General features: G+C 35.7%; 1 protein-coding gene across 1 annotated transcript; it reads left to right on the forward strand.

Moving 5' to 3' along the window:
• Positions 1 to 246: 246 nt before the first annotated feature.
• On the forward strand, positions 247 to 27811 carry LRCH2 (leucine rich repeats and calponin homology domain containing 2). The gene is made up of 21 exons (XM_042039828.1): positions 247 to 414; positions 2528 to 2654; positions 3459 to 3564; positions 3665 to 3801; positions 4024 to 4157; positions 4287 to 4374; positions 4696 to 4807; positions 5083 to 5180; positions 5276 to 5343; positions 5574 to 5678; positions 7341 to 7418; positions 10875 to 10943; positions 12247 to 12295; positions 13407 to 13523; positions 15491 to 15535; positions 15949 to 15999; positions 17069 to 17126; positions 17773 to 17885; positions 19070 to 19207; positions 19506 to 19583; positions 20724 to 27811. The coding sequence occupies exons 1-21, from the start codon at positions 392 to 394 to the stop codon at positions 20841 to 20843; spliced, it is 1914 nt and encodes a 637-aa protein (XP_041895762.1). The 5' UTR covers positions 247 to 391; the 3' UTR covers positions 20844 to 27811.

The following is a 27811-nucleotide window of genomic DNA, read 5'->3' on the forward strand; positions in this document are numbered from 1 at the left end:
TATGTAGTATGAAATGTATTTTTGAATTCCTGTCGTTCTTCTTCTTTCTGTTGTAATTGCATATTGAGCAATAATCTTTTAGTATGTTAAGGCTCTTTTGTGTATTAATTATATGCGGTAGCATCTGGTAAAACTGAATTATTTTACACTGCCTGCAACACCTTAATTTTTAGGAGCATGACAAGAATAACAGTGGGTACTGTTATCTCCTCTTACTGCAGGGAAAATCTTGACTAAAAAAGGATTTTTTTTTCCCCATTTGCTTCTAGATCTTTCAAAGAACAGATTTACTGAAATTCCTCCTGATGTCTGGCTTTTTGCGCCACTGGAAACTTTAAATTTGTATCACAACTGCATCAAATCCATTCCAGAATCTATTAAAAACCTGCAAATGCTTACCTACCTTAACATTAGGTGAGTAATGGTGGTCGGTTTTGGTCTTTATATAATGTATCTCATTGGAGAGTTGGAATTTTGCTTCATCAGGTCATTGTGTTTGCAGTTTTCTTTGTTTCTGATGTTATGTAGACAGACAGTGTTCAGAAACTACAGGTATGAAAATTTGCTGCCATCAGGAGGGTAAATTACTCTGGCTCATTTTGCACATTATTTGCATCCACTGCTGTACTGCTCTTTTTAAACTTGGAAAACATATGGTTGGATTTTCTCACAAGAACAGAAGATGGATATGAGCTCTGGCAGGAGAGAGAATCTAAAAAACTCTCCTGACCCTGTTTTCCACGATATTCCTTGTTTCTGATATTGGCTGCATCAAATCCAAAACAGTTTTCTCAGTTAAGAGCTATTTAAATCCCCAAAACCTACTCTGTCTCAAAATCTGCAAATATCAGTTCTTCTAGTGCTAATTCATGAGTAATGTGCTCTGTGGCACTTTTAAAGAGGATTAATATGATACAAAACTGCAAAATTTTCTGAAAGAAATATGGCCTTTCTTCAGCAGCAGCCCATTTCTCTTTTGATGGTGTTTGAGGTGCTGAATACATTTCTTTACACAGAAATGCTGTATAGTTCTAACTCTTCTTTCAAGAGTTGACTCTCCTGATCATCCTTTGCCAAACTGTGCTTTGTCCTCATTTCTGTGCTCCTATCCAAAGACTTTTCACAGCGCAGGAATGTGTGGGCTGTAGTATTGGAGAGCAGGCTAAAATCCTTCCTTCCTAGCTCAGATGCTTTGTTACAGAAGAAAACCACACGATCTCAGATTCTAATTTGGGATTCAGATGGTGGAAGAATCGTATTGTGCATTTCCTAGTAAAGCAGGCAGCTCCTAAAAAAACCCAAAACCTGAAAAACCAGAGGAAATCCATGTAAGCGACATGAATGACTGCTTCATTGGCACTCTTTTATAGTCAGTTCAAGAAAAGCTTACTTGCACATTGTGTTTTTGCTTCTCATACCATCAACCAAAAAAGCCTGGCATATCTGCCTGAAATGCAACATAAAAAGAGACTTAATGCACACCTATATACAGAATTTATTTGTATTGTCCACTTTAAATTTTACAGAATAAATCCGTTGCTTTTATAGAGAGACTGTGAAAAGGTTCTAGTCATTTTATGGTGTAATTTGCAAGAGTATGTTTTTGTTGATTTTGCAGTTCTGTAAACTGTAGTCGTGGAGAAAATATTAAAAACCCCCAAGATTTGTAGATTGAGAACAATGCTCTGAATACATATCAATTAAGCACTAAAACTTCTGTATTTTTCTTAATGTAGTCTGAGGACTTAAAAGGTTTTTTTGGTCAAAAATAGAGCGAGCTCTACCTAAATCAACAGCAATTACTGATTTTAATTTTTTTACTTTTATATGTGAAAGGAATTGCTTTCATTTCATACCATATCTGAACAAGCTTGTTTTCCAATGACTTTTTAAAATGTACCTTATTAGAAACATTTTATGTATTTCTGGCAGTGGAAGTCCATCAATGTGGATAGCTTTTTCAATATAGATTTAAATCCAGTAGTGGGTAAGAATGTATTTCATAGCAGGTACACATGCATGCAGCTGGAAAATGATATACACAGAAGAAATATATTTTAATTAAGACTTACTTTCCAGACTGTTGCTCAGCAAAATAAATAAATGTTTAGGGCTTTTTGTGTTGGCTCAGGAGAGACACAACAACATGACATGAGAAGCAATGGCCTTATATAATGTTCTGGTTTGGCAGACTATCACATCAGGTGGTACTTCTGAAGGTATCAGCAGGATAAAAGCAAGTGTCAAACATTATTTCTTTTAACACATTTCTCTGTACATTTTGGTATTAGATTCTGTCCTAGTACATACTCATTTCATCAAGTAAAATGGGGATCTAAAATTCACATACCTGAGATAGGCTGTATCTGATAAGGAAATTGTGGTGGAGATTGTAGATGAAATTGTAATAGGTGGAGAAAGTAATCTGGGATGGGAGAAAAGTTGTACAATATTCATCTCAGACTCCCTGAGAGCTAAAAAAGAGATTATAATCTAGTCTTGCTTGTCCCTTTTTCTTTCTTTCAAGTCGAAATCTTTTGTCAACATTGCCAAAATACCTGTTTGATCTGCCACTGAAAGTTCTGGTTGTCAGTAATAACAAGCTGGTCTCCATTCCAGAAGAAATTGGAAAGTTGAGAGATCTAATGGAGTTGGTAAATACAACTGTGAATCTTTGTACTAAGTAAACTTATAAGCAGTGTATTTTCAGTATAATAAATTATTAATATTTCTTTAAATATAGAACTACAAAATTTAAATTCAGCTACTGTGTTTTATTGGTATTTTCGGTTTATTTTTCAAGGTTATCAAACCCAGAATGCATGCTCAATGATGATTAAGGACATAGTAGAGAGAGTTTCATTCCAGTACCTGTGATATACCTGTTTAGAACATAAGAAGGCTAGAAAGACTCTATATGATTGTTTAATCACTCTGGTCTACATAAATTAATACTAAATTAGTGTCAGAAATAGCTGTAGTCTTTGTTCACTTGATGCAGTTTTGTCACCCTCTAGTGCTTGTATCCAAAAAGCTGGTGAGCCTGCTATTGCTGTCTGTACTTTTTTTAGTTTTATGGGTTGGTTCAAGGTTTATTAAGGAAAAAGAATTTTTAGAAGAGGGCAGAATGCCAGTCAATTTCCAGCAATAGCACAAGAAGTTTTTGACAGATACAGGAACTATACCAGGAATGCCTGATTCCTAGGCTGCAGAGTTAGTTTCAAAACCCAGTATTTTATCATTCATTGATTTAACTTCTTGAATTGTATTTCTGGAACATGAATCACTAAATACTTTAAAAATCCGCAAGATCTGTTATGGTTCATCTTCTCTGTGGAAAATCCAAGGTAGTTGGGATTTCTTTTAATAGTATGCTTTATAATAGTTTTGACCGCAGTATTCCTTTGTGTAATTTCACTTAAGATGTTCAGTTGATTTATTAATTATATCTTTCTTAGGATATTAGCTGTAATGAACTTCAAGTTCTTCCCCAGCAAATAGGAAAATTGCAGTCACTTAGAGAATTGAACATTAGAAGAAATAATCTCCATATGTTGCCAGATGGTGAGCTACTCATCTTCTCCCCATTGATGTAGGCAAATTAGGTGAAGTGTTAAGAAGATAACTGATTCTTTTTTTGTTTTCTTCTTTTCCCCAAATGCAGAATTAGGAGACCTTCCCTTGGTAAAGCTGGATTTTTCTTGTAATAAAATTACAGAAATTCCAATTTGTTACAGAAAGTTACGTCACTTACAAGTTATAGTTTTGGATAACAATCCAATGCAGATACCACCAGCACAGGTTAGTATTAAAGCACACAAATACAGAAATTTGTATTAGGATCTTAGAGGAAGCTGTTCTAATTTATACCAATCAAGTTTTCATTTTTTTAACGTGTATTTCTTGTATTTCTCCTTTTGGGGTGTTTTGGCTGCAAATGCAGTGCAGAAGGTATTTCTTGGGGTATATTCTCAGGGACCATGCTGTGTAATTAAGACTTTTTGTTCATTTGTTTCCCAACAGATATGTTTAAAGGGCAAAGTACATATATTTAAATTCCTCAGTATTCAGGCGTGCCTCAGAATAGATAAAAAACCAGATTCTTTGGATCTTCCATCATTAGGTAAACGAATCCCCTCCCAGCCACTCACAGACAGGTGAGTAGTGGGGTTTTTGAGTGTAGAGAACATACTTTGAAAAGGACGTTTGTTTTATTTTAGGAAAGTGAAACTACTGTTTCTTTAATTCTTGTGTGGGTTTTTAATGTGTTGTTTTTCTTAATGTAGCATGGAGGACTTTTATCCCAATAAAAATCATGGACCAGACTCTGGCATTGGAAGTGATAATGGGGATAAAAGGTTGTCCACTACAGAAGTGAGTATTTTTTCACTGTTGAATTTTTAATTTGTAGATCTTTAGAATTTTTTCCTTTGTATTTTGTATCATTTGAGAAATACCTCAGTAAGTTGCATTTAATATCCTTTCAGTATCTGCACAGTTGAGTTTAAACCATTAGACTGCCATATCAGACACAGATTGTTTATGTATTTCTTTAACTTTTCTGGTTAAGGTCAATTCTAATCAATATGATATGACTGGAATATATTGATATCCCAATCAGTAAGATTTATTAGGAAATCATATAATAATATCATTTCCATGTCAGTTCTGTACTAAATGTGAGTGTCTTTGCAGCCATCTGATGATGATACAATCAGCCTTCACTCCCAGGTATCAGAGTCAACAAGGGAACAGACATTAAGGAATGACAATCACGTAATGGGAAGTAAACTTGATCCACAGAAAGGTAATACCAGTTGTGCATTTGTCATTTTAGGTAACAGATACTTTGCCTAGGTAATCTAATGTAAAAAATGGCACAAAATCACAGGATCATGTGTTGGTATTGTATTTTCATCATTTCATAAAATAACATAATAGTCATAAACAGACAAGGCTAGAAAGAAAGGGGGGAAAAAGATTATTTCTAGCTTAAGAAGGTACAATTTCTACATTTTATCTTTATCTGACATCGGTCGAGAGAACTGTTCAATATCTCTCCTCTTCATAAATCCTCACTAGACCAGGAGGCGTATGACTACATTGATCCCAGTGCAGAGGAGGGAGCTCTTCCTGAGCAGGGAGATGCACAGATTGGCCCACTGCTGTCCTATGTCAAGGTACCAGAGATTGACAAAAGAAAAACTGTTCAGTAGCCTTGATTTTTTTTCTTTTTTTCCCCCCTAATTCAATTCTAACATTTGTTTTGTTTAAGGAACGGGGTAAACATCCTGAGAAATCCCAGAAAATAGAACAAAATGAGGACTGGCGAGATGAAAAAAGGTAAATCTTCATCTTTTTTGAGTAGGTTTTACTAGTAGTGGCAGGGGTGAAAGCAAGGGTTTTTTTAGCTCCTTGCATATGGAGGAAGCAGTTCTCAGATTGAACACTGAGTGCTTCTCTTGGACAGAGAATGTGTTTCTAGGAAGCACTGCTTAGTTATTGCCATAATGAGCCGTTTCTGAGTCTTGCTTCACTGAAGTCAGGTAGGTCACTAATGTTTAATTTTTCAGACTCCAGAAAGAGCAGCTGCTGGCTGAAGATGATGAGGAACTCAAAGAAGTGACTGACTTGAGAAAAATAGCAGCTCAGTTGTTGCAGCAAGAACAAAAACACAGGTATAACAATAACTTTTGTTACAATTAATTTATTCTTTAACCTCTCTTATACCCAAAAGCTTTTGACACCTTATTTTGAGAACAGTTTTGTCCAGCTGCTAAAGAGTGAAGTGACAGACTCTGTCAGGATACCTGTCTTGTGTTTCTTGTCTGAATTACACAACCTGCATACAGTTTGTTTGTGACTGGTTATTTTTATTCAGACACAAACTAATTTAGGTGGCACTTCCTTCAGTCAATATCCTGCGGACTAAGGGGAAATTTGTTTGAACATTATTCTGTCAAATGACATTATCTGTGTATAAAAATAAATCATTTCAACTGCCTGCCTTTCTCTGCTTCATTATGGGCATCTCAACAGAACAATTCTTGAAAAGGAGCCAAGGAACAAGCAGCAGATTAAAGGAATGTAACAGAACAAGTTAACAACTGTGTAAAATGAAGAACAGGAAGGAATACCTGGAGTCACATAGGGTATGGCCAGGCTGGGGTAGGAACAGTTTGTGTACTGTTCCTTTACCCAGCAGGCAAATGCTGTAAGGTACTTCGAGAGTAAGCTCTTCTGAGAGGTGAAAGTTGTAGTTAATAGTAGTTCATTAACTAAAATACTTCCTAACACTCATTCAGTATCCCACAGTAATAGATATAAGTTCATACCAACTTAATATAGTATTTTTTTCTTTCAAATTTCTGTATAATTATGAGACTCTCCTGCTTTATTTTCAAGATGGTTGAAATACATGTGAAGCCCTCAGAGAAACTGAGATCACAATACTATGATTTGCAGGGTCTTAAAAATTCACCAGCATTTTATATTAGTTAAACAGTAACAGTAGTGTGCATGTGTGGAAGATAAAATAGGTTTTTCTTAGAACTCCATGCTCTGCTTTCAAGAATTAGTTGTTGTTCACAGGAAAGGGAAAAATAAGAATGAAATCTTAATGCTAGTGTATTCTTAGTATCAAAAGTACTGCAAATAAGACCAAGAATGCATAATTTTCTCGTATTACTGAAGAGAGAATGAGGGTGTTTTTTCTTATATTAGGTTTTTATATGATGGTTATTTATGCTCCATGGGGGTCTTGTTTGATTACATATTTCCTGGTTATCTAATCATTTGAAATACCAAGCCACTCCTCTTCTGAAGTACTGCAACTTGAATTTTACTTGTCATACGTTGTTGTGTCTTACTGCAGTGATCTTGCTAATTGTTCTGCTTTGTCTTGAATTATGCAGGTTATGCAATCTTAATAGTTCTTAAGTTTTACTTCTTAGTTTAGCATTTAGATTTTAAAGTTTGTTTATGTATCTTTAGGTACATGAGCTCAAAATCTCCTCTGATAGAAAATGTAGCCCTGATTTTGAATCCGTGGGTTTTTTTAATCAGCAATAAGAATAATATTTAGTATTTAGTGAAGATATTTCTATGCTTATTTGTAGAATATATGTTCAATCAGTAAAGAGAATCCTCAGGGAAGTTAAGCATCACAAAATAATTCCTTACTAATCACATTTCTGTTTGTTCAGTGTATGTTTTTGTAATATTATGCAGTCTCCTTTCCTTTTGCTTGCTATGCTAATGACTTCCCTGTCCTCTCCCATCAACCTATCCTGCTTCCTTCCTCCGTCTTTGGCTTTGGTGTGCATGAAATGTGAATACAGACGAAGGCCACTAAGCTATAGAACTTCATTCAGTGAGAAACTCTTCCAGAGGACCAGGGCGGCAGGACGTGCATCAAGGTATAAAGTGTTTGTAGAGCTTCAGATTTCCAGAGTTAAAATGTGGACAAAAGAAATGCTCTTGGCCATTTCTAAAACAAAAACAGAGTTCAAGGGATTGGCTGAGCTACCCTAAGATGTTTGTTATCAAAAATAGCTTCCAATACATTGCTTGTTCTTTAGGATGAAATACTAATTAAGAAAAATACTTAGTTAGGCAATTCTCCGAAGAACACTTTGAGTCCAAACCTAAAACCTTCTATTTTTCTTTAAGTGTACAACCTCAGATACGGTGCCTCAGGCAAAGTGGTGCTTCTGGTTTTTTTGGGTTTTGTTTGTTTGGTGGTTTTGTGTTGTTTGTTTGATACTTTGGTTTTAAAGTGATCATTTTCAAGTTAGCATGACCAGAGATAATTTGTTTTGCATTTGACCCATGGTGGAAGTATTTGTAACATGCAGACCTCACCAGTAACATGAAACTTGAATATAGTGTAGACAATACTCGAACATGTAGGTGTTGAATGATTTCAAACTTTGTTACCTTATAAATTGAAGCTCTGTAACTTAGTCTGGATACTCCTTGTCTTTTTCAAAAGGCAGCAGAGTCGTTTAGATTAAATAATTTTCATTGGTTCCAAATGAGCCTGTTTGAATTTGCATCAAAATTAAGTCTGGGTTCTTACTTGGCAGCAGTGATTTCCTAAAACTGTCTAAATCCAGAAGAGCACAACTTCAATCACAAAGCAGAGACAGATGTGAAGTCAGTGGACTGCTCTGGAATGAATTGAAAATAAATCATCTTTGTCTCACTGCACAAGATTTCTAGTGTCTTTTTACACTTTAGAGACTCAAGGTAGTACTTGCTTGCCTAAACTTGAGGATAGCTAACCTTAAGTAACACTACCATTGTTCACTTCATCTGTGTCCATTAATCGTTGTTATGTTTGCACAAAATGTGAAAGTGTAAGTGGCTGGGAAGAGATTCCACTCTTCAAATCCTGAAACCTGAGAAAATATTTTCCAATATCATACTTGGTTTTGTCATTGCCTTTTTCTCTCATCTGGTCAAGCACTTCAGTGCAGATGTTGTGCTTGCATAATATAGAAGTAGAAAAATGAGTCACTATGTTCATTTTGTGTTTAGTATGTAAATATATGTCAAATATATATAAATATGTGGTGTTGATTAATTTAGATTTTAAAATTTGTGTGAGTTTTAGAACCCTTTCAGAGGATTAATTGTTATGCTACATCTGTAACAACTGAATTGGTGTGATCTGTAAGACTCATGAGCAGGAAATTGACTGCAGTTCTGGAACAGATGTCCTGTGCAAGTTCTTAGTTCACTCAGTATATGGCACAATAATTGACCTGTACAATAAAAGTTTTGGATTTAATGAATGATAGTAGGAATGGCAACAGTTGCTGAAATTGTTGGACCATCAACATCATGTAACTTCTGAACCTGAGCTACTTCTACTTTGATTTTATATACTCTGCTTTGCATTGTATTTCTTGAAAGACAGTAATTAACATGCCTGCAGTGATTGCCCCAGACCCCCTTCAAACTGAACAAATTATTTTGCCGATTTTCTGCAATTTAGTAAATTCAGATTAGTTTTCTTCACTATTTTCTTTAGTTAAAAGCTTTCAAGTTCGTTATTCCGCAGGAAATTGAGATTTCTGTAACTGAGCTTAGCAACGTGTCAGATACTGAACTTGCTGTTACTTCCCCATCAGTATTCTTCAGTTTTTAAACAGGAAGTTTCAAAAATTACTGGCTCTGTTTTAGAAAGTATAAAAATACACTTTGTTTAAATATTTTTAGTTCATGATAAACTCAGTCATTAATTATATACGTGTTGCACAGAAACAGTATACCTGAAAAGTGTATGTATATATATGTTAGAATTAGCTTGAATAGTTTTTCCTTGCATTTCATATAATAAGTTTCAAGAAGGAATAGCCTTTATTATATACAATCATTGCATTTATACTATAGTGTCAGTTTTGGTGCAAGTGTTGCATCAAACTGAGTATAATTTTTTTTTAATTGTAGTCATCGCTTGCTACAAAGTCTCTCTGAATTTCTCATTGCTTTCAGTTAAGACTAAGCTAGTTTAAATGGGGAGTCTCTGTAAAAGGTAATGACTTTAAAATAGCATGAGATTCTGGTTTGATGACCCATGCTCTGAATATTTTTTTTTGGTTACACATTTTTCAGGCTGTAGTATAAATTAAGTCTGTAATGCACCCTCAAAGCTAAGTTTCTGAACACAAAATATAGGAAGCAGATGCTACAGACTGAGTGCAGCCGACATTTACAGGCTTAACTTTTACAGGCTTAAACTTTTACAGACACTTACAGGTTTACAGGCTTAACTTCTCATAATCCCATTAAACTGAGGGTCACACAATGAGGGGTTTATACTGCAAATGAGATAACTGAGTTCAAAGTTATCACCGTAATCAGAGAAGTTTGATTGAAAAATCATCAGTCATTTAAAGTTAATGACTGTGCTGCACTGTGGAATAGTAATGAAGTATTAAAAGGTGACTACTGTTTTACTTTCTTCCATTGAAGAGTTGGTTGTGTTCTGATTCTTAATACATTCTAATTCTATATTTAATTCTGTGTAAATACACTTCCATCACACTTCTGTGCATGAAGTCACTGTCAAAATGTAATATTGCTACCTTCAAGAGTTCAGAATTTGTCACTTAAGTTCAATGTGATGCTTACTTAAAAACAGTTTTAAGTGTTACTGATTGATTTGTTATTTTTAACACTTAAAACATCCATAATAGCTTATATCCTCTTCCTGTGCACTCACACATGATATGTGTTTGCTCCAGATGAAAACACATTTCTGAATCTCGTTGAGTTTAGGCTTTTCTGACTGTTTACCATTTAGAAAAATGGAATTTCCATTGGTTCACTTCTGCATTAAACTTTTCTTTTACTTCTTAGGCTGTGTTTCTCCATTTTCCACCCCTCCTTTTTCTCTTCAATTCCTTTGCACTTGCAGTGTTTCTTACATCTTCGCATCTGTTACTGACTGACTTTCCTGTGCTTGGTCTGTCCCTATCCTTTCTGGTCTGCTTTAAGTTGACTATCTTTCATCTTCTAATTTTAGTGAACAGTGGGTCTTTTGTGTTGAGAGCAGCATGACTTTACACAGGTGTGAGATCAGCTGAAATAGTATCTATTTAGGGAGAAAAATAAGAGGAGACTTCATTTTGGTTTGAATTATCACCAAGTTTTGCTAACTTGAAATACTTCAAGAGCTGGAAATGATACTGTTAATTCAAATGGAGGCAGGAATGGGCTTGGATTTCGTATGTGTACACACACATTTTAGTTTTATGGAAGATGCCACTTAATGTTCAAAACTTGTTTATTTACAGGAAATGTGATGCAGTGAAAGTGACATACTGTAAGAAAATTGTTTTAAATACCTGTTTTTTTCGTTCTAGGCTTCTTAATCATTCAGTTTCAGTAAACACAAGGAACAGGCCAAAGCAGCCAATGGAATCTGAAAAATGGTATTGTTACACTTAAATGTATCACAGCTTTCAATATTTTATTAGCTTCATTTTTGTTTATTGTGTCACTACTGCCATCTTCTGTCATAATGCTTTTAGCTCATGGTGAAATTGCAGCTACAAGAGTAGTCTATTCTTGAGCTTCTTTCTTTCAGATTGAAAAAAAAATAGCCATTCTTCTGAGTATTTAGGAAAATTGATGTAATCCAGAAACAAATTTGTAGGTCTGATTATGGTGCTGATTATGGCAGCAATTCATTTATGTTTTAGACCTCCAATTCCAGTGTGGAAGGTTGTACCTCTTCCCGTAGGAGATTGTGTTGTGCAGGTATTTTAGATTCTGTGTTACACAAGGTGGCACTGGAGCTGTGCTTAAGCATCTAGATTTTCCTCCCTGGCAGTCCTTTTGTGCTCTCAGGAGCTGTTGGAAAAGTGTTACTGGGAGTTCAGCCTACAAAACCTTTATTGTTTGAGGAGCATGTGTAACTGAGGAATCCACTGTCTGCAGGAGCTGTACTTAGGCTTTTTCTTTGAATTTAAAAAAAAAAAGTACAACCCCCACATACAATACAAAGCAAAAAAAAAAAAAAAAAACCCAGAAACCATCAATAATCAAAAATACCCAAAGCCTTGTCTTTAGGGAATTGGGAAATGTCCAAACCGCAGTGGGGTGGGAATGGCTTTCTGCAGTTCAGCTACACCTCAGGGGAGCATCTTGACCCAGTACAGCTGCTTCAGTGTGATACATCTTACTTTGGCTGTCTCCTCTCTCATTGGTACCTGTGGTTTTGCAGAGCTGGCTGCACACGTGTCCTGTGGTTGTGTGAATCATGCTGTTAGCTGTTCCTTGGAACCTTCCAGGCTTTGCTCACTTACCGCAGGTTCTTCTCTTTGAGTTGCTGCCACCTACTCAAGTGTACAGCTCTGTTAGGCGTTTTTATTATAGGGTAATGCAGGAAAAGTTAAATTTGCCTTTTCCTTGTTTGTTAATGAAACAGGCAGTTCTGAGACGTAAAACCAAAACAAACTTTAAACCTTCAAGAGAAGCTTTTTCTAAATAAAGTACTGGGGGGTGGAAGACCCATTGTCAAGTTATGGTAAAGGAGAGTCAAATATGATTTCAGTTAAGTAGTCATACTTTTAAACCACATTGTGACCTCCATATACCGATGGCTAAAAAATACTGTAGTGCTGTGGAGAAGCCACTTTTTAAGTGTTGACTTTTTTTATATTTTCAAGTACTTTGTTTTAAAGTACACAAAAAAATAGTATGCTTCATAATGCCTTTCATCTCACTTTTTAGTGTCTCAACAAATGAAGTGAATTCCCCAGTGTCCCCATACAGCTGGCAGGTAAATATTCAAATGTAAATGTAGTGCCTTTATATTTGAGTGGTGGTGGTGGTGTTTCCTTGGTTTTGTCTCTATGGCAGAAAACTTGTAATACATTCATATGGTTGCTTATACACGTAGTTCTTGAAGGTGTCTTAATTGTGGTGGAAAATGTAAGGTCTTTGAAGATCTTATGCCTCAAGATAATTTGACTTGTTTGTAATGGAGCCCTTTTGTTTTAATAGCATATGGTACCATCTTTAAGGTCTTGAAACTAGTGAGGCATAAGTTTTACTTTCTTGGTTTTAGTGTATCTTTCCATATAAAGCTACTGCCTCACTATAATGTTCAGTTTGGTTTTTAGATGCAACTTCTAGATGGATTGGAGTATGTAGGCTTTCATTTTCCATCCCTCAATGAGAAGCTTGCATGATATGATAAAATTTCAAGTTAAACTGTAGAGAGTACTTTTTTATTATTTTTATCTATTAGTTATCTGCAACTGCTTTAAATGCCCTCATGTTCTAGTTGTGGTACATTTAGGAAACAGTCCATCCAGATTGTCTGCTTTCAGTTTTCGTCAAGCAGACAGTCATATATATTTATTATTATTTAAGAATCAGTCTACTTTAGCTGTCTCCTCAGTATATATTGCATAATACAGTACTTTAAAAGAGAGGTTTCTCTTACAGCTTCTTGGGGTGTATAATCTTTTAGATAGGAACAGCCAACAAATACTCAAACTGATTTTGTTACAGCCATCCTTTCTCTGTGTGATGATTATTCATAGTGAGAAATTAGATGTGCTAGTGGCTAACCACATTTGAAACTCGTGTATTTCTGGCAGCCTTTGGTGGATTCCTCACCTACCTGCACAACTGGTCTCAATGCAGAAAACTGTTATTTTCTGAAGAATTATTTCATAGATTCTTTTTCTTCTCTGAAATACATTTTAGGATTTGAACAGAAATAAGTGGTTTCTACCAGAATCACCATTAAGACTGTTAAACTTTCAGGTCATAAAGCTAGATTGAGACAGGCAAATAATTAACAACTGTAGTTCTTCATAATTTGTGCTAATGCACAAGAGTTATATTTACATTTTACATAGAAGTATTTCTGACCATTATAGCCACTGGAAAACCAGAAGGATTCAATGGATGAGCAGCATTGGCCAGAAACACAGCCAGTAATCTGGCAGAATGAAGAAAGAAGGAGAAGTAAACAAATTAGAAAAGAGTATTTCAAGGTAATGGAGGGAGTGAGGGTGAGTGACACTTTTTTTTAAAATAAGAGAGAAGAGACTATAAAATTAAGTAAAGGTAAATCCTCAAAGGTCATGATGCTTTTAAATTTGCATGTAACATAATTTTTGATTTGACTCTTTTGATTAAAAAATATATATATTTATGTATTTAGGATGATTTGAGAGTGCTGGACAATCAAGAAGAAAAAATTGATCAAAGATTTTGTTTATCCTTTAAATAAAAGAAAGTAATTCATTGTTGTTTTCTGGCAAAACCAAAACCTAATCTTGTCATTGGTCCTTCACCATCTATTGGTGGGATTTTGTTTAATTATTTATTTACTTAATTTTAGTGCAAAGAAAATACACGTTGCCTTTTCTTTGCAGCAGGGTTCTAGGAATGATTTATGCATTTTGGGTCTTATGGCATTAGTTTGCATTTCAGAAGGGAAATTTTGTCTGTGTTCTGTTGCTGCTGTAGTGTACACCCTCAGTCAGCAGGTGCCAGTATCTGCTTTCTGCAGAACACGGGAAGTTCTGGGTAACATTTATTTTGGGCTATGTAGAGTAATAGGAGAGTTCTGAGCAGTGCTGGGTTGAGTTAAAATTAAATTGGTCACTTATGAAATTAGTTTCTTGGGTCTTTGCCATCGAACATATTTGTGAAATGCCAGGAAACTTCAAAGAAATTAAATTCTTGGGAGAACAGAGCATGCCATACAGCTCAGATACATTGTTGTGATTACAGAAAGCTTTTTTTTTCCCTGAAGAGATAATGGAGTTGTATTCTCTTTCCAGGGTTTTCATCCTGAAATTATTTTTTTTTTTTTTACTGTGGAATTTGAAGAGAGAGAGAAACTTCTAAGTAAAACAGAATTCAGGTGTTTGACTGGCTAAAGAGCTGTGCTACCAATACAGAAGTGGCTCCTCATAGTTTACCAGCACGGCTTTAAATGCCAGTCAGTAGTGAGCTCTGTGATGGAAGCAGATGCCTGAAATCACATTACATACAGCTATAGATGGGTCTCCAAAGTGAATTAAACAGTCTATACCAGTAACAAAATATACACAGTTTCATTTTCAAAAACAAGGCAATAAACCACTGAAACAGAGGCTGTCTTCCATGGCAAGCTGGGAAAAAAAATAGGTACCACTGCTGTTGAGAGAAAGCAGTGACAATGCAGTTGGTGTCTTGCTTAGCCCGCATTGAGTGTCACATCATGAGGATGAGTGGCCTGGTCATATGCACTCAACAAACTTAGACTTTTGTAGTCATGGTCCTTTTAATTCTATCTGCATGGGGCTTTTCCTCCTTTTTGTACACTTGCTCTGTGGACAATGAAATACATTTATTTTTTTTAAATACCACTTCTGTAAATTTTTTCCTTCAATTCCTCCTTAATTTCCTACACTTTTAGCATAATCAGGGAAGTGGGACAGTGATGAAGGCAACACACAACAAATCACACAGACCTGTGGGAAAAGCATTGTCTTAAATATGTAAAAGGATGTGGTTAGACTTTGAAGTTTTAAAGGCAACCTTAATCTTTTTCAATTTAATTTTTTACAATGTCAAGTCAGTCTCTTAAAATGTAAGCAATCTTAGTCACATAAAAAACATATTATAAAACTAGCTTTCACAGGTTGCATAATTTTTCCTAAGAAACAGAGCTTCATGTTAGCAATTGTTAAGATGTTTTCGCTTGGATCAGCTGTCACATGCAGAGCTGACATTATAAAAGTATTCAGTTTTAAAATGCTCTTATCCCTTCAACTGATGAAAATCTTGACTAGCCTAGAAATGTCGTGTTCTTTAATGTTGTTTCTTTCTTGCTCCTTTGTTTCTGTAACATGGCTTTTGTTCTCAGCAGCTCCATCAGTAATAAGTAACATCTGAGTGAAAGCAAGCCATTTAGTTCAAATGAAAACCATGCTTTCATTTTAAAGTAATAATTGTGTGTGTTTTGCAGTATAAGTCTTCCAGAAAGAGTTCAAGTGGAAATGAAAATGATGAGGTGAGATGTAGAAATTGTGTGAAATATTAAGAAATAATTTTATTCACTTGTCTTTTTTGAACAAATTAACTTTGCATTCCAAAGCCATAGCAGAAACCACTATTATTCTCCTTTATTTGAAAAAAAAAAAAAAAAAAAAAAAGCTCATGATTGCCTGCTGGGGAACAGTAGGACATTTGCTTGCTTTGGTAAGAGCAAAGTTAATTCACCTATCAAGCAGAGGTGATGTAAAACTAATATTTGATGTAAACAGCAGATAGTGGCTCCTTGCCTTACATATTTCAAAATTTAGTTGCTGCCAGTTTGTAGCATACTTGACAAATGTTACATGTCTTGTGTATTTCATAATTTCATGTTTCTTGTTAAATCATCATTTTCATTTTTATAATTTCATCTCTTTGATTTCTTTTTAGCAAGACAGTGATAATACTAATGTGTCCCCACAGTCTCCTGTGTCGTCTGAGGTACAAGTTTGTGGGTTTGTTTTTCATTCAACAAACATTTCTTTGTGTTCATTGCTGTCACCAGGTTTTTCATGCAGATACAAAGTTGTTAGTTTCCTTGGAAATTAAAATTAGAACTACTTCATCATAATAAAAATACAAAACCAGAATGAGAGACAGATGTTACAGCTTGTTTTACCTTTGTAACTCTGATCTCCCCTAGAGTTCTTCTTTTTGACTGGTGTGAGGAAAGGTGCATTTCTCTGTCTCCATTACCTTTCCTGATGAAAATACTAATGAAACAAAAATCAGATTTGCCATATTTGATAAGCCTTCCTAAGGAAGACTCTTCTTCAGGGCACATAGTCACTGAGAGATTTGAAGCTTGTGGTTTAGTACTTTATACATCACCCATGCATACGGTTCCATATGGGAGCCCAAAGGTGCTGACACTTCTCAAGGAGTTTCATCCTTCTCAATCCTGGGTGTCACCTTTGTGGTGCAGCCTTCCAGCTTCATTCAGGGGTGTCATCCATGGAGTCTTGCTGTGAGAGCACTGCCCTGCTTAGCTTGAAATAAAGCAAATATTATTAACATTTCCACCTCATGTCAATAAGGAGCCTGAGAGAGCAGAATTAAAACATGTCCCAGAATACAGTGAAACGAGTTGAAACAAAGATATCTCATGTACATACCAAAATATTGAGTGCATTTCTCTTTTTAGATGGTGAAATGAGAAAAACCTAGTCTTCATAGTTGGAAGTAGATTTTGAATCTAAGCATTGGGAGAATATTTGAATCTGCTTACAGCTGGCTTAAACTCTGTTCACAGAATGGTTGCAGTAGTTTGAAATATTTTGCAATAGATTTTAAATAATCTGGTGCTGCTTGTCTTTCTCATTATGACAATTTTATCTGTATGTAGTAGGGTTACGTTCATTCAATTTATTTTATATTGTCCTCTTCAAAAGACCATTTTACAGTTAAGCAGAAGGACTCTAGGCAAGAATAATTTAAACAGTATCTTGATGGGAACAAAAGTTATTTCTTTTAATGAGTGGAAGAAAATTGACTTCATCTCTTTTAACAGGACTATGAAAGAACAGATAGTAACACTCATGGTCCGTTTGGTCTCAAACCAAGGTCAGGTAAGCTGCTGTTCTCTAACATAGTGTGTTTATTTCCCAGGCTGCTAGAGGCAGTAAGCATAGCACATGTCACAGTACTGCAGTTCACTCAATTTACTTATCACTGGATAGTACTGGGAAAGGCGTACACAGCAGCTTTGGCAAACAAATAATTGGAAGCTCCTCAAGTTGTAGAGTGATTTGGTTGGTTTGTTTGTTTGTTTGTTAAGGGTTTTTTCCCCACTCCTTTATTTTCGGCATACTTAGTCACTTTCAAAGAACAGGGAAACACTATACAATTGTTCTTGAGGTTTGATGGCTTAAAGACTTTATACTTGATTAGAAGTAAAACACATGAAAATACTTTCAAAGCTAGATTGAGATTCTTGAAGAAGTGCAAATGGAGTTGTGTGTCCCAAACTGATACTTCAGTATTGAAGTTAGTTCTGTCTCTAGATATTTTCCAATTATCCAATTATCCATTTACACTTAAGTAAGATGATCTCTGCATTTTATTTGAAAGATGTTTCATAGGCAGCATCTTTTATAGCAGGAAGCTTAAATATATTTGTTCTTAAAAGTTCTGCATTTTTTTCCTGTTTTTAACCTTAGTTATAGATCTTCAGTTTTTGAATGTTTTTGATCTGACTTCCCTCATGTTTGATAGCTTTCAGCCGTGCCTCACGCCAGGACTACGGTGCAGTGGATCCTGGATTTACTATGAGGAGGAAAATGGAACATTTAAGGGAAGAAAGGGAACAAATCAGACAGCTTCGCAATGTAGGTACCTTTATTCACTGTATGGCTGCAGTGCATTTAGTTTGCTCTGTACCACAATGTAAACCTTTGTTTTAAAGGCCTCCAAATTGTTGCAGTTGTACAAGGGCATCTCTGTAGTGGTATTTCTTCCTAAGGAATTTCATATAACAGGCTACACTGGTACTAGTTTGGGTCCAATGAAAATACCAACTGAGAAGTAGTCGAGGTTTTTTTCTTTCTAGAAAACAAAGTGAAATTATTTTTTTTTTTCTGAGGTGTTAAATTTTCTAAGGGAGACAATGTCTGCTTGTGTTTGCTATGGTTTGACCTGAGATCTGAAGAAGAATGATTATTGTTTTATAAATAGCCAAATGCTTTTTGAGTGTAGAAAGTTGCTATAAGTTACATAATCCTGAATGGGATCTACATTTCAGATTTCCAGTAAACTGGCTTTTGTGTAGTTGTGTTTTCAAGGCATTTAAGAGTTAGAGTTAATTGAATCATAGCTGCTCTGCTGTTCAGGGCAGTGCTAATTTATGGTGTGACTTCTATGAAGAATGTTTGTTTTGTCTGGTTCACTTCCTGAGCAGTAAAGTCTTGTTGTTGGGGTGGGAAAAATCATTGTTTGCCTTCTCTGTAACAACACAAGTGTGGCCCTTGGCCACCTCAGCTTAATTGTCATCTGTACAAGTGAAATAGCCTTTCCCACAGTTGTGTTCCCTTCTTTGTCTTTTCCTCCTTCTCATTAAATCCTGTATGGTTTCAACTCACAGATTCTGCCCACTAAGCACTAATGACATATTCAGCACAGCACTTCTGTCCTTAAATTCTGTGCTTTGCTGTTATGAGCAGTGTAGGGTCACTGCTCATAACAGGAGGGTCACTCTCATAGGGTCTTGAGAGCTGTGTATTGTGGTCATTGTTGGCAGAATGTCTTTCTCAGTGTATGTTGTTGTGTCATTTAAAAAACTCCAAACAATAAAATAACATACGCCCAAGAAAAACCTAACAATACAAACAAAGGGAACATGGGGCCAATAAGGAGAAAAGGATGTTTATACTGAGTAAAGTGTAAGTTTATTACATATACTTCAATTTAGTATTAAAATGTTCCTTTTAAACTTCTGCGTGCTTTCAAATACCCTGGATTTAAAATGAAAAATTACCTGATGTTGAGAGTAACTTACCTATGGCCCTTTTCCTAGAATCTTGAATCCAGGTTGAAGGTAATTTTGCCAGATGACATTGGAGCAGCGTTGATGGATGGGGTGGTTCTTTGCCATTTAGCCAATCACATAAGGCCACGTTCTGTTGCCAGCATTCATGTCCCATCGCCAGCAGTGGTAAGGCATAAGTCATTTATCTCATTTTTTGGTACATCTTGCATGAAAACAAGCTTTTGAATTTCAATACTAAAACACTGTGACTCAGGTTTACCATATTAATTTGCTACATTATTCACTTCAGTTTTTCTGGAAGGTGCATTATAAAAGGCTCAGAAGTTTAGTTTAAGAGCTGTTTTCCTCATACTGAGTCCTCATAGAACGTGTCTTGTGTTTTAGTAACTGTAAGTGAATTTACATCAGAAATATACAGTCCTTCATGAATGTCTGATGAAGATCTGATATCCTGTCTTCACAGCCTAAACTCAGCATGGCAAAGTGCCGAAGAAATGTTGAAAACTTCCTTGATGCTTGTAAAAAATTGGGCGTTCCACAGGTACACTAATTGCTTTATTGATTTATTAATAACCACTGAAAACGTCAGCAAATACTGATGTTGGGGGTTTAGAGGAGCTTTATTCAGGGAGCAGTAGTGATTATGACACTGACCAGAGATCTTGAAGATATGAAGAGAAATTCCATTTCAGGCTTATAGGGTGAATCTGAGGAAGCTACTTTATGGGTTTCTAGTCAGTTCTTTATAGTAAAAATAACTCTGACCTCCTTGTAAAATGAATTGTCATCTAAACAAAGGAAGGGACTTGAGAGGGTGATGTTCTATTATTTGAAAGTCTTGAGTTTAGCTACTTGCTTTGGCATGAATTCAGTCTGTCTAGGAAATATGCTGCAATTACAGAAGTCTGTAGCCTGAATGATTTGCTATCTTTTTTAGCATGGCTGTAGTTGCTGTTCATTACTTATGCTTCTGTTGCTTAAGTTTATCCTCTTACCTCCTTTTATGAGGGGAAAAAACCTGAAAATTCAATCATTTCCTGCATATTATGAGACACAAAATTCCCTTGATCTATTTCAGTGCAAGAAGAAAATTAGTTCATTGATTTAGAACCTGGTTTACTGCTCTGCCATAGCTTCTGTCTAGTGTGGAGCCACAGGCCATTCAGAAGCTAGAGATGCTGAGATTTACCTCGTGAATTACTTGTAACACCAGCTGGAAGTTGGGAAAATTGTCCAGCTTGTGCTCCATTTTGAGACTGAATGATTACTTTCTTGGAGAATGGTTCATTATTGAGTCTATCAGCACTTCTAAATTATCCCAAGGGAAAAATTGGTACTAAGCCTACAAAATAGGGGAAGGGGGAAGAAGGCCACTGAGCCAACAGCACCCATCAACTTGTTTTTCTTATCTGCTTATGAAAAGAAAGTCCTTTACTTTATGAATTTAGCAGTCTCTTATGTATCTTCTGATGTTGTCATAGTTTGACACTTTAAACAGATAGTTACTATAACAGGTTTCTGCCCATTCTGTTACTGTAGAGAACCACCTGTGACATTTAAGGACAAAGGTGTTTTCTCTGCAAGTGTCTTCATGACACGTGTGGCTTCAGAGAATGTGTTTGTTACCCACCCTGGGGACAAAGGCATGGAACTGGTTAAATGTCCTATGTTTTTTTTGCAGGAGAGACTTTGCTTGCCCCATCACATTCTGGAGGAAAGGGGTCTGGTGAAGGTTGGCCTCACAGTTCAAGCTCTGCTTGAGTTGCCTGCATTGAAAGTATCTCAGCTTTCTTCCATGTGACGTGACTTCTTGGCAGCTAGACAACTTCCCATTTGCTCTGTTGATATGGATTGCTCTGAGGCAGTTCAGCCTCCCACATGGGAACACCCAAGCCATCAAAAACTGAAATCTGTCCAGATGCTGTAGAGAGCCTTACTTTGGAGCTGTGTGTGAAAACCTTGGAGTCAGTTCACAGTTAAAAGAACATAACTATTCTTTTTTTTTCTCTTGTAATTGGATGTACAAAGAGAATGTGGTAGCATCAGGTTCTCTTTCTAGTTAGGTTAAAAGCTGCCATTTAACATCTCAGTGTTAGAGTTAAATGCTGGATTTCTTTTTTTTATGTTGGAAATGTTGTTTGAATTACTTTGGAAAGTACAAAGCACACTCCCCGCGTCACTTTAATTTTTCAAGTCAATCATTTGATTTAAAGATAATACAAAAATGTAGCGATGGTATGATGGTAAAAACATGAGCAACTGATCACTTGTAATCCCTTTTCACTCTCTGAAAGCTTAATATTTGCATTCTTTGTTTTTTGCACTCCTGATTGTAACTTACGCACTTCTAACATTGCCAGTATTGAGTGTGAGTGTATGGTGATTACACAGAACAGGATACAATGGGAAAAGGACACAGTTTATTGAGTTTTTCCGGTCTTCTAGGTTGGTGCCAAATATTTTTTTTCAGTTGTACTGTAGATTGTTTACATGTGAAGTGCCTGTGTAATTGATAACTCTTAATAGTCTTAAACATTTTTGAAATTTCTTTGTTTAAAATAGATAAAATGGAAATTTTTTAATATTTTAATAGTTTTTTTGTAAAATCAGTATGTGAAGATTTAAGTAATACTTCACTTTTTTGACGTTGGGTGTTTTAAGTTTGTTGCACAATTTAATTGGTTATTTGTTGTCTAATAATTAGAAAATACTGTAAATACTTTTTATTTATGATATTTAATTTGATAATACCTAATTACTTTTGGTTTAATGTATTGTTGGACAAAAAAAAAGTTGTCTACTTTTCTTTGTTTGGGACAAACAAATACACATGATGAATAAGACATGAGGACTAGTGATTCATACAGAGTAATTTAGGACATTTTGATAAAACTGCCAAAATCTCAGGTTTACGCTGTGATGTTCAGGATTTTGTGTAATATTGCTCCTGATCTCACATTACATTTTTACAACAGGTATATCCATAATTTAGTTGGGAAGTATCAGTGTTTTCTCTTTTTAGTGTTTGCAGGATTTGTTGTGTAATTTACTTGAGTGTGGCATTAGCACACAGGTCAGTTTGTACAAATGTCACTGTGCTGAGACATTAGATTGATTGATAAATGTGAAGAAAAGAAATTTCCACTGTGGTGGTTTTTTGAAACTTCTGAGTTTATGTATTTGTTTGTTTCTGCACAAAATCTTGGTGTTTTGAGAACATTTTGAAACCATACACAGTTGAGTTCTCTAAACAAATTGCAAATAATTTCATCATTTTGGTAGTAGATCTGTTTGTATTAATTTGTTTTTCATGACTAGGTAGCTCCATTAAAAAAACATTTTGACTGCCACAGATTTTCTATTTCAGGCTAAGTTATTTTCAGTTGAGGGATGTGTTTGCCAAGCATGTGACAAAATTTGGTTCTGCTCTTTCCAATTGATCAAGACCCCATATAATATAATTCATAAAAGAATGAGGGGAGGAGTATTGTGTATTCCTTCTACTGTAGTACTTATAGGCAATAGCTGACAGGAAAAATAACTTTTTTCTGATGATAAGTTTTAAAAACTTATTTTTAAATCCATTGAAGCAAGTTGGTGTATATGTAATAGTTAAAATCCTCTATTGTTCATATAGTGTTGTCTTAAAATACAGCTTATGGAGAGGCTGGTGTATAAATTAATTTGCAAAGTCCTAGATATAAATCTTAGGTTAGGTAAATATGTGTTTAAGGAAACTGGATTGCTTTGACATTTGAAATATCGTATTTCAAATCTATCTCTAATTGGTTTTTATATCTCTTCTTAATGGTTATTTTAACAACTTCAATCTCTGTTTTCATTAAAGGCATTATCTGAAAAGTCATGTAAAAACTAATGAAAAAGTTATAATTCACTAAGCAAAATGCTTGCCTGCTATATTTGAAGGACCCAGCCATTCAAAAAGAATAAATCCTTGTCTTTCATGTCACTGTTGTTGCTACTACCAGAGCAAAGTTTTAGTTCAGTGTTAGCCATGCAAGTGCTAATTATAAATTGTCAGTTATCTGAAAACTGGTCTCCACTGCTATTTCATTGTCATATTTAAATACATTTTCTGATCTTAAAATAACTTCTTTCCTTTTTGAACTAATTTTATTGAGTTATATCACAGTGTAAACATTAAGAATTCCCTTAATGTAGCATGGCAGCTGCTTACCAGTTAGGGATTTTTAAGGTCTTCTTAGTAAGTTGAAAACTGGGTATGAAACTTATGTACTCATTTTAAACTGAAAACTACTAAAATATTGTTTGGTTGGTTGGTTTTAGTACTCTGAAGTTCTTCCCACAGACATGCTAGCAACAGTCTTGCTTTGACATTCCTTGGAAATTATTGTGGCTACCTTCTTGCTTATGGGGACAGATAATCACGATTCTTCCAAGGCTTCCCTTTTACTATGGCAAAGATTAAAGCCTTCAGCTACTCTTAGGAGTAGTCTGAGAAATGATCCACAGTGCTTGGATGAATCTCTCTCACATCTCTAACTGCTTTTACAAATAATAATAATAATCATTATCTAAAGCCTTCCTAACATTGGCTTGTACCCACTGTGATTTCTTTAAGAGCAATTTCAAATATGATGCTAAAAAGATTTGAATTTTAAGTTTTCATTTCCAAGCAGCCTGTGGAAATATTGTGTCTCCTCTGTACAAGAATCTGCATACTCTGCTGCCTTTTCCCTTTCCTTTTGATTCCCAACATCTTACTTTTTGTGCATTCTCAGATCTAGTGCATTTTTGTTGTTGGGTAACTCTGGGCCACTTTCCTCCTTCTTCTTTAATTTTTTAAGAAATGGTTCCAGTGGCATTGGTGAACTATTGTGATTCCAGAATCCCTGCTTCAAACATTTGCAATGTTTGAGATACCCTTTTCTCATTTTGTTTAGGATGTGATGCCATCACTTAGTACTGGTATAGCTGATAGGATTCTTAAAAACAGAGTCCTGCTCAGTTCTTGTTGCACTTCGTCAGTTTTCACTTTACGACATGAAGAAAAGTTAACATTAAAAGCTTTAGGAAGCTGCATTAAGTTTTCCTAATGAACTTAAGAGTTAACTGCAATAATGTGGCATGAACTGTAAATTACAGAGTGAATCAGCGTAGTGGCTGAGCTTCTGTCCTCGTGTATTTTTTCTGTTTTATGTCACTGGATGCAGCATGTCACACATGACTGATCTTTCACTTGAGCAATAATGTCCCAGATATGGTGAGGTCTTAAAGCAGTGACAGTAAAATAATTGTTGTGAAGTGTGGTGCCTTCCCACAGAGTATCTCGGAAATGCGTCACATCTGTTCTCCAACACTCCTAATCCAGTGTGCCCACTGGGGCAGTGCTGGGGATGCAGAAACCATCTAGACCCCTGTATCTGGAGGCCTTCCAAAGTCTAACCAAGAACTATGAGCATAAAATAGGGAGCAATTGATTTGAAACAATAAATAACTGACATGAATCATAAGAATTTCTTTTTTAAAAAATCCTGGCCTTACTGAAGTCAAGGCAAGTTGTAGCCACGACTTCAGTAAGTTCTCGCCTTTTTGATTTGTGGAACACCTGAGCTGGAGACCATAGCAAACATGGCTTAAACTTGTTTGACACTAGCAAACTTTAGTGTCAGATTTTTGACTAAAACAGTGATCTCTGGTAAGTCAGATGAAGTTGCAAAATGTTACATGGATTCATTTAATAAAAACTTTCTGATAAGCCAAATACAGTATTGAGATGGTAGGAAAAATTACGTTGTGGTGAGGTGGGAAGCTGTATGATCTCAATAAAATTGTAGGCGAGGACCACTAGTTTTTTACTGCACTAAAAACTTTATTTCAAATATCATATCATTTAGTGACAGTTTCCTCAGATTTTGACATAAATCTGTAGCCAAATCCAAACAAAAATGAAGACATGTGTTTTCACTAAAACGGAACTTCTATGTGTTATGTTGGTACTGAAGAGAAGGACGAAGGTCTGGCAGTTCTTCCTTCTGCTGGTTCCTTAAATGTTTGTTTGAAAGGCTGATTCCACTGGTTTCAACTGACAGCAACCTGTGGGAGTTTTTAGCACTTCTGCAGATAGGAGATGTGATTTGGTATTGGTAAATCAAATGTCACTTCTTCCTCACCAAGTCAGGCTAATGTCTGTGTTTCTTTTGGAGGATCTCTACTTGAAAAGCAAAAGCAAAAACACACTCCAACATAAACAAATTTGGAATTAAAAAAATGTCATTAAGACCAGGAATGGGAAAGGCAAAGTATAGTTGTCCAAGCAGAGAGTGCTCTGAGCTGATTTCGTGTTGAATCGCTTCACCAGGAAAAGCCTTTAGTCTTAGCAGAGAAAGAAGGACGTGTTTTGTCGCTGAGGGACGTGGATCCTTGAGTGCGTGGATCTTTCAGTAGAGCTTAGAACAACAAGGAATTTGTCATCTTTGGTTTGGGTAGCTGTGTTCCAGTGCTGCAGGAAGAGTGGCTGGTGGTGCAGAGAGCACTGCCCGTGCCCAGCCCTGGGCAGGGAACCTGGCATGTGCCACTTGTGATCCCCTGGTTTTGTGCCATTGTCTGTGCATGACAACTGCTGACAGAAACACCTCCTGGCTCTTAAAGAGATGCTGCAACCTGAACAAAAACACTGAGTGATAACTTTGAGAGTAATCAATAATAGATGTTTACCAATATTTAACTTTCACCAGCAGTGAATGATGTAGTAAAGCAGAGGAAGCTTTTGCTCTGGGAACTACAGACCTTTCCTGATTGAAAATTGCACCATGGCTCTGAACAGGTTCATGTGGCCCTCGTGCACTTCCATGAGAGAATGAAAACAGCATTACTGGGTTTGTTCCATGTGCAACACACTGGGTTGTGTGTAATTAATTCATTTACAGAGAGAGGAAAAGGTGAACTGTATTCTTAATGAGGAATGTTACGGTACAGGTTTGTTTTGTAAAATACGAAGATAAATTTTCTTCCTGTGAAGAAAAATCCTGCTGATCTTCACTGGTTAAATAGAGAATATATGTGATTAATTGAATTTTAGTTTAAACTTGCCGCTGCACAGGAGCAGTTCTGGCTCCTGTGTTTGTTACATAATAAAAAGCCCTTTGCTTTATTTGTCTTTAAGTGTTTCACATTGTACAATTTTGGCAACATATTATCATAAAATTGTGGTTATATGAAGTGTTTGTTCCCTCATTGGGTTTGACCATTTTTTTTCAGCATGAGAGGCAATGGGCAGTGAAATTGCTGCAAGGTACCTGATCAGTTTCTAGGGAAGGACCACCAGTTATCATAAAATGACATGTAATCAATCATTTTTAGTTCAAATTATATATAGCCAGTTATATTTTCAAAAAACTATTTTCAGAGCGTTTTTTACATTTTAGAGTCCTAATCTTAAAACAAGCAAAAACCAAAACTTTTTTCCATGGTTACTCTAGTATCTCAGCAAATTCTAAAGGACAAGAATAGCTCAGACTGATAGCAAATTTAATTGTTGTGAAAAAATTTTGATTTTGGCAGTGTTAAATTTGTGGTTGAACTTGATCAGTTCAGTCTTTTCCAACCTAAATGAGTCTATCATTGTAAGACTTCAGTGAGACCAGAATTTCCCTCCAGAGTTTTGTAACTCAGTTACAACATAAAGTCAGTCATTTAAAGTAAATTCTTGGCACTAAGGAGGGTTTCCTCACTTCATTCAAAGTTGTGTGAAGTAAGGCAAACATAACTGTTTCCATCATAGTTTTATGAAGGCAGATTGTAAAATAGAGCATATTTGGGAATGCCACAAGGGTATTTTTTTGCTTTGTTTAATTTTAAAATGAGTGAACCAGTGAACTATTTCCAAAATTACTGTATTTGCGTAGGGTTTGGTTGTGCCATAGCTGGCACAGGAACTTGCAGTAACTGTTCAGTATTAATATGTATTCTGAAGTTGTGCAAGACTGTGTCTTCACATGCAGATGTTGATGCAGTTGTGTTTGCTGAAGGGATGTGTTACATGGAGCATTCCTGCAGCCATGGGATTTCCTGGCTGCAGCTGTTCTTGGCTGTTGGCACCAGCAGCAAAGCAAGGCTGAGATTCCCAGGAGGAGCATACACAGATGTAGTGAAAAAGGGTGCATTGGTGGAATACATTGGGAGTAATGTGTATACTTTTTACTATGATGTAATGTCTAGAACAATGAAAATGTGATTGCTTTACAATTATCATTCAGTTGGTATTCAGTTACTTTATTTTGTAACTTGTCGTTATAAAACTCAGAAGATGCAATGTAACCAAATGGTCAATATGTAAATGTGTGCAGGATGTGGCAGAAGTAGTTCTGAGGGCACAGATGGAGAGTGATCATTAAAAATAGATGCTCAAATTGTGTATATACTTGCAAAACTTTTTGATAGTGCATTTCAATTGATTTCACATTTCATGTTCTTGTAAAGTGCATCTTTCACACTTTTGAATATTGTCTACTTGTACTATACTGTATTAAGCCTTTTTTTAGGATTTCCATTATTGCTGGAGCTTCCAACATACATGTTTCTTTCAAAAAATGCTCTTACTGTTATTTCTTTTTGTAAATAGTGTTTTGTATTAAATTTGCATGGATAAAACCCACATTTCCAAAACCAGTGTACATACGCTGTGTATAAAATACAAACTGTTTCATAATTTTCATGTAGTCAAGTTATTCAATTTGCTTTCATTTCAGTTTATATATTTGTAGTAAATAATGAGAATTTGTTGTA

This window comes from Corvus kubaryi, unplaced genomic scaffold (genome assembly GCF_017639235.1).
Source record: "Corvus kubaryi isolate FWS band 111438036 unplaced genomic scaffold, C.kubaryi_AGA036_p1.0 37395, whole genome shotgun sequence".
Taxonomy (NCBI): Eukaryota; Metazoa; Chordata; class Aves; order Passeriformes; family Corvidae; genus Corvus; species Corvus kubaryi.

Bases quoted from the DNA above. Each gene is read 5' to 3' on its own strand.
- LRCH2 (XM_042039828.1), top strand. From the start codon at position 392: ATGCTTACCTACCTTAACATTAG. The intron at 10,944-12,246 runs GTATTGTTACAC...CTCACTTTTTAG, and splicing joins CCAATGGAATCTGAAAAATG to TGTCTCAACAAATGAAGTGA. The intron at 15,536-15,948 runs GTGAGATGTAGA...ATTTCTTTTTAG, and splicing joins GTGGAAATGAAAATGATGAG to CAAGACAGTGATAATACTAA.